The following is a 16,335-nucleotide window of genomic DNA, read 5'->3' as shown; positions in this document are numbered from 1 at the left end:
AAGCAGATGAATGTGGAGAGAAAAGGGGGGGAGAGGGAGAACTGGGTCAGGGTAAATTCTGCATTTAAACCACTGAGGTGAGTTCTCTACAATTATTTTTTTCCTTTGAATTTTAAAACTGCTGTTTGCTATTCATTACGAAACAGCACCAAATATACACATTATCTATACTGATCTTTTTGGAACCTGTTGTATGGAGTTATTACTGAAAATGCTAACCAGGAAAATTCTCCAAGCCAAATGATAATTTGCAGCCTAGAAGGCAAACCATATCCAGGGTTGCATCAAGAGAAATGTGACCAGCAGTTCAAAGGATTGATTCTGTCCCTCTACTCTGCTCTCATAAGACTCCATCTGGAGTACTGCATACAGTTCTGGAGACCCCAGTGCAAGAAGGACATCAAGCTCTTGGAGCAGGTCCAGAGGAGAGCCACGAAGGTGATCACCCCCCCTATGGGGACAGGCTGGGAGAGCTGGGTCTTTTCAGCCTAGAGAAGAGACAGCTCTCGGGGGACATTATAGCAGCCTTCCAGTACCAGAAGAGGGCCTACAGGAAAGCTGGGGAGGGACTTTTTATAAGGATAGGTAGTGACAGAATGAGGGGAAATTTAGATTAGACATTAGGAAGACATTCTTTACTGTGAGTGTGGTGAGATGCTGGAACAGGTTTCCTAGAGAGGCTGTGGCAACCCCCTCCATGGAAACATTCTAGGCCAGGCTGGATGGCCTTGAATGTTGCTTAAAGGCAGCCTGATCTAGTGGGAGGTGTCCCTGCGTATAGCAGGGAGGTTGGAACTGGATGATCTTAAAGGTTCCTTCCAACTCAAATCATTCTATGATTCTATGATGACAGTTTAGGAAGCCAACACTGGTTTACTACAGCACTGGGTGTATGGAGATCCCTCCAGAAAGTGTGCACGCACCAGAGCTAAATCACCTTCATTATATACGTTTAACATGTGAATATTCATACAATTTCCACAAAGTTTTCACCTGTCCATAATTTTAAATCTAATAGTCCACCTACATCTGTCAATCTAGGGATTCTTGCAAGGGATCTTTCAGTTTGCCCATAGGTCGTACTGATGTTGAAGAGCACAGACCACTCTTTGACACCTACTTGTCTTATAGATTGCTCTTTGGTACCACTTTATCTCTTTGATTGCAATTTGGTTTCTCCCCACAATGTCTACTGGATCCTTTTTAGGGACCTAGCCTTATCTGTCTGGAGCCAATTCCAGCCTACTCCAGTGGCCCCACTGCAGGTCACAGCTGGGTCCAGCAGCCTGGGGAAGAGAGGGCACAATGCTTTGACAGCCACGAGAGAAACAGCCCTGTCTGCACCCGTGGGGGAGGAAGAGGAGGACAAGAAGGGCTCCAGGCACAACTGGAGCTAAGATCCCTAGCAGCCCCTATGAGAGCAGGGGAAGATGAGAATTCTCCTGCCTGCCCTGTTCAGTGAAGAGGAGGTAGTAGAGACAGCAATGGAGGAGTGAAGTTGTACCTGATAAAATGGGGGTCTGTAAGTGGAAGGTTTGTTTATTTGTTTGTTTATTTATGTCTCTCTTTATATCATCTAGCTCTATTTTTAACTGGCAGCAAGTTAAATTATTTTTTCCCAAGCTGAAGGAATGCCTGTGACAGTACGTGGTAAATGATCTCCCTGCCTGTCTGGACCCTTGAGCTTTTCCTTCTGATTTTCTCCCCATCGTGCTGAGAAGGGGTAGTGGGACAGTGGCTAGGTGGACACCTGACAGAAAACCAAAGCCAACCCACCACAGTTTTTAAAAATACAATATTTTACTATATTGTACATCTGTGGTGAGGGAAAATATTACATAACCCTGGCCTTTATTTTTATTTTTACTTTATTTTTATTTTATTTTTTTTCATGGTATTTTGGATGGGCAAAAGTGAATCAGAAAGGATAATGCCTATCAATTTGGGGGTGGGGGAACAGATAAGAAAAGGATGACATTAGGAATTTAAAAAACTGTTGGGGTTCGTTATAATAATATAATAATAGTTTATGAGCTATGACACAGCAGCCTTATAAACATTGCTATTATCCATCAAAGCATGGTTTGACTCAGATGTCAAGAGGTATTACATTCTGAGAGACCACAGAGTTGGGCAGGGAGCAATCTGATGAGGTTTAACAAAAGTGAGTATAGAGTCTTGCAGCTGGGGAGGAATAACCACATACATCGGTGGAGGTTAGGGGATGACTAGATGGAGAGGAGCTCTGTGGAGAAGGACCTGGGGGCTCTGGTGGGCAACAGGTTGGTCATGAGTCATCAGGGTGCCCCCATCACCAAGAAGGCCAGTGTTATCCTGCTGTGCATTAAAAAGAGCATGGCCAGCAGGTTGAGGGAGGTGATCCTTCTCCTCTACTCTGCCCTGGTGAGGCCACATTTAGACTCCTGTGTCTAGTTCTGGGCTCCCCAGTACAAAAAAGACAGGCATCTCCTAGAAGGAGTCCAGTGGAGGGCCACAAAGATGATAATGGGCCTGGGGTATCTCCTTTATGAAGAAAGACTGAGTAACCTGGGCCTATTCAGCCTGAGGTAAGGAAGTGAGAGGGGATCTGATCACTGTTTATAAATATCTAATGGGAGGTGGGGGGCAAATGCATGAAGCCAGGCTCTTCTCGGTGGTTTGTAGTGATAGAGACATAACTTGATGATTTCTCGAGGTCACTTCCAATCCCTGCAATTTTGTGATTGTGTGGTTCTGTATCCAGTATAGAAATAGTATTTCATGGACTTCAATAGTTTACACATTTTAGAAGTTGTAATGTATACTGCAACACAGTGCCTCTTTTATCCACTTGATATTCAACTTTTTGAGATGATAATGAACTTCAGATGTATCTATTTTTGGTCATTTTCCTTAAATTTAAATCTGTATTTTGCTCTGCAGTGCAGATATCTTGAGTACTGGTTGTCATGTATCTTGTTGAAATCTAGTTCAGTTGCAGCTGAGTAAACTTCTGGGGAAAAAAAAATCTTTTCGCTGTAGCTTCTGAAAGTTTCAAGGGAAAGTCATGCCCTCATTATGTTAATGATATAAAACAATACAACAATTGCTAGCCAATACTGGTAAAATAAGATTCTAGTTGGAAAAAAAGATGGTAATTTTTATTTAGAGAATTGTAACTTCAGATTTCAAGTATTCAAAATCTGTTATGCTGTCATGGTTTTATGATTTTTGGTTACTGGTATATCATAACATCATGTAGTGCACTGGGAGTTAGTGTCAATGCTCCAGTTCCGGGCACCTGTCCGGAAGAGAAGAACTACGTTCCCCAGGGGGCGGTCAGAGAAGGGCCTATTTAACTACTATAGCTGACAGAGGTGAATATGTAAACACATTTAGAAATTAGTAGAATATATAATTTTATGTGTTATGTCCAATTCTGTAAAAAACTGGATAAAAAATGATGACAGCCATATCTAATGCATATTCTGTATCTGAAATCAAGAACTAAATGTTCACATATCTTTGTATAATCTGGAAACAAAATACTAAATTGGTTACTAGATCAGGTTTGTAACTACTGCTGCAATGTAACTAAAAGTGCCTGTATAGCTGCATAATTATGACACAGCTGTAATAAACTAGGCACAGGAGTGAAAGTGAGAGAAATCTATTAGTACATTAGAAGCGTGCCATATTCTTCAGGTTCTCAGATATGGCGACTTACAGCATTTAAATTATTTCTTAGATCACAGTTATCAATTATTCTAGAGCAAATATTACTGATGAGAACTAATGAAAGACCTAATTCTGTAAATCTTTAGTTATAATTGCTTTTCAAGGTACTGCAATATAATGTCAGCTCCTCATATGATAGGAAAGGAGAGGGCAAACAGAGATACTGCTGCTTTTTAAGAATTAGAACCTCGTCAGAGCTGAATCCCAGATTGCATTCATAGTTGAAAGAGTAAAGCAAAATGTTTGTGTAAAGGAATAGTGTGTACAGCTGACATGATTTAAATAAATAAATAAATAAACAAATAAATGTGTTGTTTTAGGCATTATGCATTAAGAAATGTAGATTGCTTCAATTTGTAAATGCATATGAAGAAGAGTTATAGCTAGCTATGTGATGATTTGTGTAACAGTGGGTCACATTTCTCCTATAACAAAGAGAACACGACTTTCTTGAACTGCTTCTAGAATAACCTTCAATAATGACAAGAAAATGCACTGGTTATTGCTAGATCAATTAAGAACTTCATAATTGTCAAATCTCTACAATTGTCAGCTAAAGACAATTCTAATCAAATGAGAGTAGCCTCAAACAGGTTCCACAGGGCCTGATACTAGTGCTATTTGTTATTTTAAATGAGTAATCTGGAAATACATATAAATATAATCACAGGAATATTTATGTATGTTGTAAAAATTAATGAAATTAAATGTAATAAAGAGAATACATTCCAACAAAATTGTCTGCATTACATGGTAAGTGATCACTTAATTATGTACACCCATATGTACAAGGGTTGCTCTGAAAGTAATGCTTCCTATTTTATTATATTGACCCATGATGTCAGAGGCTGTAGCTGGTGGTAGGAGAGTAGAGGTTGAGCCTTCCTACTAATATTTCATTCCATTCCATTTTGCGGTATGACAGATGTCAGCAGAAGGGAAGTCTGACAAAATGGCATCTGACGTGGAAGAGCGGTTAAAGCAGAGATGTGCCATCGAATTCCTCAACCCTGAGTAAGTTGTAACCATTGACATTCATTGATGCTTTCTAAACATTAGTGGAGACCAACACATATTGCACAGTGAGGTGGTGGGTGATGAATTTCAGCAGTGGCTACAGCAATGTGAAATTCAAGCTATGTTCCAGACAGCCATGTATTAGCAGACACACCACAAAATGAAGAGCATCTTGGTCTGCTCATCCACATGAATCTGTGGATTATGATCCAGGAACTGTGTACAGGGCTGAATATCATCTTTAAGTATCGGAAATGATGATGGCAATGTTGGAATACTGTAAAATTTACAGCAATTGGGTTCCATGAATGCTCACAGAGGAACGGAAAGAACGCTGTATGCAATTTTGTTAGGACCTGTTGAACCAATATAAGGTTGACAGTGACAGTTTCCTGGATCAATCACATAATTCCTAGTGAAGAGGTGTGATGTCACCACTATGAAGTGAAATCAAGAAGCAGTCCATGGAGTGGCGACATGTGAATTCCCCATTTGAAAGAAAAGTTCAAGATGCAGCCCTCAGCAGGTAAAGTGATGTGCATTGCTCTTTGGGATTGGAAAGGGGATGATCCTTTTGGATTTCCTGCAACCTGAATAAACCATCAACTCTGGACTGCTTCAGTGTGGTGCTAACTAAGCTGAAAGCTCAAACTTCCAGAATCAGACCAGAGAAAAAGAAAATCTTTTTCCTGTCAACATGATAACACCAGGCCTCATAACAGTTAAATGACCATGGAGCACACTGCTAATGTTGGCTGGGTTGTCCTACCTCATCCACTGTATAGTCTGGATTTGGTGCTTTTGACTTTCATCAGTTTAAGACAATGAATTATGGACTGCATAAGCAACATTTTCCTAGCAGTGATGCTGTCATAGCAGCTGTGATACAGTGAGTCACTTCTGCAGTTTTTCAAAAGTGCAGGCTCTTGTTCTTCACTGGTGAAAATGGCTCAGAATTTCCTCTATCAAATAGTGATATTGTGCACTTTGTTCTAGTTACCATAGGAATAAAAAGATAATATTACCTTTGGAGTGACTTTTGTATAATTATAAATCTATAAACACAGAATGGAAACCATATGTTTTCAATGATGAATCCTTCTTATGCTGTTTTCTTAGAAGGTTTTAGAAAACTTCTTTATGCAGGTCAGTGAGATAATTACCCTGTGGCCCATTAGCAGAGTAAAGTGCTATATTATTGTAATACTAAAGAATGATCTGTTAGAGGCTAGAGCAATGGGATGTAGTAGGGCAAGCTTTATGCATGCTAGAACATGTTGTACTAGTTTATTGTATTTGAAATTGTCTTAGTGACTGCGCATTTCTATCTTTTACTTATCATTTGTCATATGTCCTGCGTAACAAAGAGGACTTGTAATATCAGCTACTCTTTGTTTTAAAGAAAATCTGAATAGAAGGCTTTTCTAACAACAAATTACATATTTAAAGTTATTATTTATTGTGATATTGCAATACCTCAGTAAAACAGTAGCCCTCCACTGGACTCTCTCTAAGAGAAAGTTCCCTGTCTTTCTTGAAGTGACAAGCCCAGAACTGGACACAGTACTCCAGATGTGGCCTAACCAGGGTGGGGTAGAGTGGGAGGATAAACCTCCCTTGACCCGCTAGCCACACTCTTTTTAGCACTTGATCTTTGTTGGCTTCAATAGCACTGTCCCTGGTAGTTAGCTTCAAGGTCATCCCTGCAGATGGATGGCTTGTCAGTCTGCAGGCCAGCTGATGTTGTGTATGAGTCCATGTTTCTTCATGTCTTCTTTTTCTTGGACACTGTGCTCAGTCCTTTCAAATCAGTAAACATGAATCTGGTATTCATGATGAGCTCGTACTCAGCTCCTGTTCCAATCTTGAACAAAACTTCAGAATTATCCTCTTTGTAATTATTCTGCTAGTTGCTAGCATATATTTTAGTTCACGTATGTGGAAAATTTGCATTCATTGTTCCCATTAATCTCTGTTGGTGAGAGTATGTACTGTCATTGCTTCTTCAGCAGGATTCAGATCCAGAGGTTAAGGGGTGTCATAGTTTTGTAATGTTGGTATTGGTATTCCACATCATAACATGTACAGCACGGGTAATTAAAGGGTTAATACTCCAGTTCTGTGGACTGGCAACCTTCCAGATACGTGCTTCTCAAAAGAGAAGAACTACCTATCCCAGAGGACCTCACGTTCAAAGAAGGAAGATACGTCAGAGGATCTAAGTCCTGATCTGGCTCTGACTCTCTCTCTCACTGCCAGACAGAGGGGTGGGTGTGCTTTCAAGCCATGCGCCTTCATTCAAGTAGGCGTTTCGGTTTCGGAAACTTTCTCTCTCATTTTATTTCAATTAGATTGTATTATATTGTGTTATCTTGCATTCCAATATCATAGTTAGTAAAATAAGTTTTCCTCCTTAGAACATTGCTGCTGCTCCATTCTTTTTTCTTTCCCCAGTCTGAGCCCAGCTCCCATTCCCCTAGCCCTTTCCCTTTTTCCTTCCCATTTTTGGGAGCCAGGGGGCCCACGGGCCTACTGCCCCCCTGTCACAGGCGCAGATTGATCTAGCTTGATCTAGATAACTCCTTGACAAGAAGCCACAGCCTATCATGGTGAGATTTTGGTCAAACTACACAGTGCAGTGACTCAAGTCATGACACACAGGAATTCTGTCGACACACCAAAAGCAGTTTCTCTTTGCTTGGTTGTGCCTTCCCAAGTCCCACCCCTGACTGTGCAGCACCTGTTATTTATATTTACTGCAAAGGTAACAACAGCATTAGGAATAAATAGTAGAGCTATATTTTATCTAGAAAAGTGGATGCTATGCAACAAAAAAAAAAAAAAAAAAAAAAAAAAAGTGTAACAAACCCATATATACTGCAAACACTTGCAATTAATATTTTTATATTTCTTTACGATGTGTAATTAGTCAAATAATTCTCCATGTTTTGGAACGACTGCCTCTCTGATCTCAGAAATGTTATGGTTATTAATGAGATACTTTCATAGTGCATTGAGCAGTTATTAACATATCTACATATGTATTTAAAAATGCAGTGGATGTCATTTCTCCATTACACTTGTTGAAAGAACAGTCCCAATGTGAAAAATCACAAGTTTAAAACAAATACTTCAAAGCCTTGTGTTAGGTTACATCACCAGGCCCAAACAAAGGTGAATCAGTGCTGTTCATATTTTGAGCTGAGGAAGCCATGTTTCCTAAACTCTGCATATTTACAGTTGTGCACTATTTTGCCCAGATAATATGTCTTGTTTCAAGGTCATGTCTGTCTATTCTCTCTTGTTTCAGCTTAGCTCTTTTTTGTTTTGAAACACTGTAGATGCTCTTTGTTCATGATGTTTAGGGAAGATAAGTTTTTTTGGGGCAAGAATTTTGTTATGTATACACTTTGATTTAGTGGGAATCTGGACTATCAGTCTATCAGACTATCTGGACTATGGGAACTTTATAGTCCCCTAATCAGCCTCTAAAGCACTGCCTCTTGACCAAAATAAATGTACTATTTCTGGACATATTGTGCATACTGACAATAACAAGTAGGCATTTAGGCATTACTTCCAGTAATATCAGAGTGTTAACACATTGCCATTTATTGTACAAGTGGTATCTACAAGTCACTGGTCATGCATTTGGGGAGTGAATTCATATGGGCAAGCTTTTTTTTTTTTTCAACATCCATCTGTCCACATACATTACACAGATTGTACGTGTGATTCTGGCTGTCAGAGAACAAGAAAGCTAAGCAAATATATGTAGTATACTTTAAAAGTTGTCTGGAAATGATTTAAGAACATGGAGAAACATGTAGGCTCCAGGCAATCTAGTACCTTAGAGAATGTACCCATCCCATAACTGTAAACTCCAATAAATCATCTTGTGAACATACTGTAAATGTTTTCATTGTTCCAGCTGGCAATTTTTTTATTTTTTTATTTTTTTTTAATGCACATAACACAAGCTCTGTTTACCAGTACATTTTTTACTCTTGACCAAAAGAATGGAATAACTTTTTCCATTTTTAAAAAAATTTTCTTTCTCTCTTACATATTTTACTTTCATTCCAAATATGAAAATCCATGTTGACTCTTGCCTGTCACCAACTTCTCCTTGTGCTCAGAAAAATGTTTCCAGAGGACTTATTTCAAGATTTTCCCAGGTGCTTAGGTGAGGCTAAATGGCATGTTCCCTGTGTTTATGAAAATGCTTGCAATATTTTCCTTTATCCAAACATCAGGGAATCAGGGACACCTCCTTCATCTCCACAACATTTCAAAGTTCGTAGCAGACCTGATGTTAATCTTCTTTCTCGACACCACCCTCAGATGTAGCTTCATGTACTTCATCTGGCACCTTGAACTAGTACATACAGAGTTCTTTCTTTACTCTCTCCCCTGATTCTAATATCTCACTGGAAATTCTCTTCTTTGAAACCTGTGTCTAACTTGTGGTCTACGGCAGAGATACATAAGCTGAGTCTCCAGTTCAGACCACCAGTCAGCCCCCTTTCTTCCTGCTGCAGAGCTTCTCACAGCCCAGTCTATTGCGGTCATTTCTTGTACTACTTAAAAGAATCAGACCCTCACATAAAAGTATCTATCTTCCTACAGTTCTCTGTATTTATGCCACCTTGCTGTGGAAGTTGGTTCTGTAAAAAACTTCCTGATTATGTACTTTTATCATCTCTGTATTCTATGGCTTCTCATATTCCTCCTCCAGGGGAGATGTTTTATCATCAGTGCAGAAGAGGCTGTGCTAGGCATGTGCAATTCCTGGAAAATGCTGAATAGGGCTGACCTGTATGGACCACCTAACAATTCATTTTCATGCATTTTGGGCTTCCAGGTGTAACTCATGGTCTAAAGGCTATTGCAGTGGAAGGCACAGACTAAAGAGATTAAAGGTGCCATACAAAGAACTGCTTAAAATAAAGATACCTTTTTTGCTCTGCCATCAAGCAGATGTCAGAGAGTGAGCTGAGCAGGTCAGTGAATGAGTTCCTCAGCCAGCTGCATGATGACCTGAAGGAGGCCATGAACACCACGATGTGCAGCAAGTGCCAGGGCAAGCACAGAAGGTTCGAGATGTACCATGAGCCCACTATTGTTCTGAATGCAGCCAACTGCATGCCGCCGAGGAGGGCGACCTGTGGGCTGAGTCCAGCCTGCTGGGGATGAAGATCACCTATTTTGCCATGGTGGACGGCAAGGTCTACGACATCACAGAGTGGGCTGGGTGTCAGCGCATGGGGATCTGCCCGGACACCCACTGTGTCCTCAACCACATCTCCTTCGGAGTGCAGAGTGCTGACACAGGCAGGCAGCAGAGGAGTGCCTCCAAAGGCAGCCCCAGCTCTGCTGCTGACCTGCAGGACTTCTTCATGCGTATGTTCCAAGGGACCTTGGGACAGGTGCCTGGAGGCTTCCCACCTCCCCCTGCCCCCACAGCTCCCCGGGGGGCCACAGCTGGGAACATGAGGACCGAGGGGGTCTTCACCAAGAGTGACACCAAGCACAAGAGGAGGAAGAAGGTGCGACTGCCCTTCCAGCACTGAGTGTGCTATGCAGGGCTGCACATGGGGGCCCCGGCTCAGTGCTCACAGACTCTCCCTGGCTAGGGACGATGGTGTTCTGTTGGGCACTAAAAGGGCTCTTCTTTCAAATAAAATCTTTTTTTTTTGAAAAAAAAAAAAAGAAAAAAAAGAAAAAAAAAATGGCTTCAAGCTGCATCAGGAAAGGTTCAGGCTGGATGCTAGGAAATACTACTTCTCTGAAAGAGTGGTCAGGCACTGGAATGGGCTGCCCAGGGAGGTGGTGGAGTCACCGACCCTGGAGGTGTTCAAGGAACATTTGGATGTTGTGTTGAGGGACATGGTTTAGTGAGGACCATTGGTGATGGGTGAATGGTTGGACTGGATGATCCTGTGGGCCTTTTCCAACCTTGGTGATTCTATGATTCTATGCTCTGTGTACCACAAAACGTCTACCTGCTCTGGAGGTCAGGAGTTCATTACAGCTTATCTTGAATTACTGGAAGCAAACGCCAACAAGGAGAGATGCAATTGACAGTATGAGGTACAATATAAATGACTTCAGCCTCTACCTTGTCACAAATAGTACAGTCTGAGGCAGAACTTCCTCTCCAGCTTAATTGTGCAGCCCACAGGAACTGCTGTGGCTAAATCCTGTCACCCTCACTTCTGCCTTGCTCTTCTTGCTCTTCATGTCATGTCCTTAGACCCTGTGTTAGTTGTCAGCATCCTGTGCCACCTTCTCATGAGCTGTCATATCCAACTGAACTCAAATCCTTAGTTGAACTTTACCTCTTTAATTGATCATCCCTGCACAAGAGTTCTCCTTCATACATCTGACCAGATTTCTCAAAGCTGGATACAACTTTGTGAAAAAATAACTTTGATAAAAATAGTTATAAAAAAAGAAACTCTCAGGAAAGATATTACATACATATCTGAAGAATACTCTGGTGATTATATTACTGGCATTTATGCAACATTTTGTAAAAATTACCTGTGATCAGTAAATATAATTTAGTTAATCAATATCAACCCTTGATCCAGGTAACATACATTAACATCTCGTCAGAGGTTCAATAGTAATCAGAGAAATAGTTTTCACAAATGAAATATCTAAACTCCATCTTTACATAGTTTTCTTGTGCTCTCTTCAGTGGAACATATCAGTTCCACCCTATGATATTTGTGAGAGTCTAAGCCCAAAAAAACTTACTTCCCTGTACACCTGCTGAAAGACAGTACTTTGGACTAAAAACATAACAACCAACTACAATCTTTTTGAGGCTATTAGAAATAATCGTATTTGAGAACAAGTTTAATATGAAAGCTATCTCTGTATTTTCACTTCAACATAAAGAATGTTAAATATATGAGTCATACATTTTTTTTTTTTTAGAAAATGTCAGCCAAAGATTTTTAAGTTATATTCATAAAATTAGATTCATGCGTATTTAATTGTATTGCACTATCTATTATGCCTACCTACTGAAAAAAGGTATTTTAAGTCTGTTTTTCCAAAGTGTTCATCACTTGTAACTCATTTTACTTCAAGTCAAATGTCACATGCTCAGCAGTTAGTTCAAAATGGATGTATTTAGTGATTTGTAGAGGTAAATATCAATTCAGATTTTTAACTTCCTGCCGTCAAGGTTTCAAACATTTTTTGGTATGCTGTAGTAAATTTCATTGAAAATACTCTTTGACCATCTGTGAACTCACTAGTGTATCTCACACGGTAAGAAAATACGTAGCTTTTCTTTCTGTGTAGCTAACAATCATTGCTTGTGTGTTACTTTAAATTTAAACATGGATTGTAGAGAAAATGTTTTGACACTCTGTGACAGCTTACTGCCAGAATTCTATTTTCACTGATAATTTAACAGTGTTAAAACACTTGTTTTCTATTTAGCAAAATTAGGACCCAATCTAGATATGATTTTTTTCATGGTAGGTCCTACAGAAACTGTCAGGCCGTAGGTTATGTAGCACTGCAAATGAAATGAAATTTTGAAAGGTAATGCACCTTTGCCAAAAGATAATTGGACATTCTGCATAGGTTACATCTCAAGGAAGAAGCTTTCATTCTATACAACAAGAAACTACTGAACCTTGCTGATTTCATTAGTACTCTGGACATTCTTATTCTTTATCAAGTGCAAATACTTATCAGCTTATTATGTGAGTATCATTACATCTGAAGATTGAGTTATTCTTTAAGAATTTGAAAGAAAAAATGGGTAAAATAAACTTAAATGAAATAAAGCTAGAAATGGCAACTATCTCCTTTTCCAGATTTTTTTTTTATAATGTCAAAAATAGAAGCATATAATATGCACTGTGCTTTACTGAAAAGTCCATCTTTTTCATATTGATAGAAAGCCAACTATGAATGTGTCATTCTCCAATTTTAGACTCATAAATGGAACTATCAGCTGGGGATACAACATGCCTTATTAATTAATTAATTAATTAATTAATTAATTTTGCTTATATAGTTGCCAGACAATCACCAGCAATTTAATTTCATTAAAATGAAAAAAATCTGGCTAATGAGAGATGAATTTATCCTTTGTTATCTCCTGCACCAGTGATCATAGGAAGGCTGCTTATGGTATGATGAGATTTTCCTACTGCACACGAGGCTTTTAATTTTGATCAAAGGATTCCTGGTTTCTTTCTTACAATGTTTCTAAACAGCTCACTTCTCAAACTGTTGCAGAATATGAGGCATGGCAGAGAGTATTCTGAATCACAAAGTCATATTACCTGCGTTCTGACTACTGGTACTAAACGTACTCTATTTGTGAATCAGGAGTGATCTCTGACTGCTGTGAATTCCTCATCTGTTTAAAAATTTGAGTACAGAACAGTTGCTAATATTACCTGCATTGAAGATGTAATTGACGTTGCAAATTGGCTAATTGGAAATAGATAATGTGCCATGTAAAATGGCCAAGGAAATTCCTAGAACCAAAGCCTTGTTTGTGAAAAGCTACTTCTAACAAGTTTGGAGTTTTTCTTCCCAGGCTCATAAATTTACTTGCCTGCTTTACATTAAGATTACATAGATACCTATAACTGAAATTGTACAATGCAATCCAGATGAGATGAAAACAGTAAAGACAGAGTACAATTAACTAAGAAGAAAGGAAATAACTTCTGATACATAAGAGCAACATACCATGTACATTGCAATAAAACCAAATTTATTTGTGCTATACTGTTGAAGTAAGCAAACTTACACTGATAATAATACCTCTACACGTCGCAGTTTCAAGTGTGACAGGGAAAGGAGCCCGTTTCCCCACCTTTCAGGGAGAAAGAAAGAAAAAAACAATCCAGCTAAGATAAGGAGAGATAACAAAATTACTACAAATGGTAAAAGAATATAATAATAAGAATAAGAGTGAGATTTACAATTAATAGATCAAATGAGAGATGGAGGAAGGTTCCAACTGTACTGCTTACTGCGCTGCTGGAACCTGAAAGGGTTTTTCTCCCTCGTCACCCAGAATTAATAGAATTGCTTTTGTTTATTTATTTATTTTGAATATTCTGATGAAGTCCAATGTTTAAACTGACAGTTGACAAACTCTACCTGGAAGATCTATAATGTACAAACCAACATACATTCCTATGAATGAGTCAGTGATCTCAGCGCACTGCAAATTTGATAGAATTCCATATAAATTGTTCAGCTTCAGATTTTAGGTATATTGAAGGAGATGGCTATAGTATAGGATATAAACTAACATTTAAATCAATGCAGTTACATTTATGAAGAATAGCATGGTTTGGATTTTTTTTGGAAAATGTTACACCTTGGAAGTTATCTGATTGTTATGAGCTGATAGCTAGAGACAGATGCAACAGTTTACTAGTCAATTTGTTTTGGTCTTGTTTTTGTACCTAATGGGGATGTTAACTTCTTTTGTCACTTTGTCATATACTTGGAGCTCTCACCTGACAGCTACAAGAAAAACTACAAACTGGCTAACAGCTGAAAACACTTGAACAGTACACTTTGAAAATTTTAAATGAAGATTCACTGCCTCCAGGAAATCATTTCATTATTTCTCATTAACTGATTAAGGAAATGCCTCAACAATGCAGAAGACATGAGCACTTAGAAAAAAAACAATCCGCTTTTAACTACCTGAAGTTTGTATTTCTTTTGTTGATTCACTATAAGTAGGTTAATGCAGTAAAACTGCAAATTTTAATTGAACTGAAAAAGTTAATGGAGATTCATCTGATACACTGTTCAAAACCTCAGTAGTTGATGCTAAGTACACTCTTGATAATATTTGTTATATTTATTTCACTGTCATATATTTGGCAAATAGTAAATGATATGAACAAGAAATTATTAATTTAAGGTTTTCTTTTTTTTTTTTTTAATGTTTGTATTCCATTTTCAGATGCTAACTCAAATTATGTGAAAAGTTCACCTTCAGTTTCTTATGCTACCATTAAATGTATAAATGCCAGGAGAAGAAAGGATATTTGGTTTTGAATTACATTTTTTGAAAATCAGAGTATATATTTGATGTTTAATAAGATATTATTAGTAATAACTGATAGTTATCAGATTAGACAGGATTATCTAAATTATTATAACAATAATATCAAACTGGTAGTTACAACAATTTCAACTAGCAGTTCATGGAACATAAGAAGAATCTCACATACTGTCAGAGACATTTAGGAAGCCATCAGTTCTGGGAAGATGACATCTGTCTTGACTACTGTTTTAAATTGAAAGTGGTGATGGCTGTTGAGTTTCAGACTGGCATAGAACTCAGCCAGTCTTATTTAGGACTTTTGAATGGATTTTATGCCTCCAGTGACATTACAAGTAGAGTTTTCTTTAATGTTTTTTTGGAAATTACAGTGGAATGCCAAATTACTTAATGCTTCAGAATGAATATGTGTTCAATTTTTGTTTGATTGTCTACTACCTCACAACTTGAGATATTAGCTGAACTCTCTTTAAACAGAAAAAAATAAACAGTGAAAATAAAATAAAAAAAAAGTGTACTGACAGGATGATGTTCCTGCGATTTTGATTTTAAGCTGAATGAATGATCGTATCTTAATAGATAGCTGCAAATTATTTCTGCTTTCCCCTTTATACCATTGGTTAGTGAGCTCCAGTTGGTGTACAGAAAACAAATTGTACTTGGATTAATACTGTCCAGAAAGACTGCAGTCTCCTGCATCTACATCATATGAGGAATTCACTAGGGAATCACTTAAAAAATGATTAAAATTTGAGAAAGAATGCTGAGAATGCTTATCCATTGACAACTAGGTAGCAAAGAAGCTTCAGGCTAGAAAGGGACTAGCAAGTTCACTAAATTTTACAGATGATAGAAAAGGTCTTTATCATCAGAACCCAGGGCTTTCATTAGTTATTAGTTACGCAGGGGGTGTAGAACAGGCTCCAAAAATGACCTTGGAGAAATAAATGCTTGTATTTACTATATTGGTGAGCATGATTCCCCTCCCTGTAAAGTTTGTTTCTTGCTAAAACAACTCCTACACATTTCGTTGCCAGAAGCAAACTGCACCTGACTCTGGATGTCCATTCAGACCTTAAGAGTCATATTCCAGGGAGGTGAAAATAGAATAGAAACATTTCCAATTCAGAAGCAGTCACTGTTCATTTAGCTACAAAACCTTAGAGGTATAATTACGTAGCAGGTGATCAGCTACTATGCATGCTGATCTTTAATCAACACATACTTAAAGCTAGAAACCCATAGTACAAGAAAGTGATTAGTTAATTTAATAGCTAAAAGAAAGTCAAATGGGAATGTGTTAAGAATAGCCTGGCAGCTCGTTACTGTGCTAGCAATTTGTGACAGTAAAACATCCATTTATCTGGAACCTGTATGATAATGTTACCAAAACCAAAACAAATTATTAAAAAAGATCAGAATGTCAATCACCAACTTAGAAATATTTTATATAAAATGCAGTCACAATTTTCATGTTGTTATTCTCCTCGCCTTTTTGTGAAGATGAAATTAGAAATACAAAATAA

General features: G+C 38.3%; 1 protein-coding gene across 1 annotated transcript; it reads left to right on the top strand.

The window, feature by feature from the left end:
- Positions 1-4,669: 4,669 nt before the first annotated feature.
- LOC112531949 (dnaJ homolog subfamily C member 14-like) lies at positions 4,670-10,307 on the top strand. The gene is made up of 2 exons (XM_040696004.1): positions 4,670-4,731; positions 9,872-10,307. Exons 1-2 carry the CDS (start codon positions 4,670-4,672, stop codon positions 10,305-10,307), a joined length of 498 nt encoding a protein of 165 aa, XP_040551938.1.
- Positions 10,308-16,335: the final 6,028 nt, after the last annotated feature.

Source organism: Gallus gallus, chromosome 2 (assembly GCF_016699485.2).
Source record: "Gallus gallus isolate bGalGal1 chromosome 2, bGalGal1.mat.broiler.GRCg7b, whole genome shotgun sequence".
Taxonomy (NCBI): Eukaryota; Metazoa; Chordata; class Aves; order Galliformes; family Phasianidae; genus Gallus; species Gallus gallus.
The sequence above is the reverse complement of the archived record's forward strand: the minus strand, read 5'-3'. Positions and strand labels throughout refer to the sequence as shown.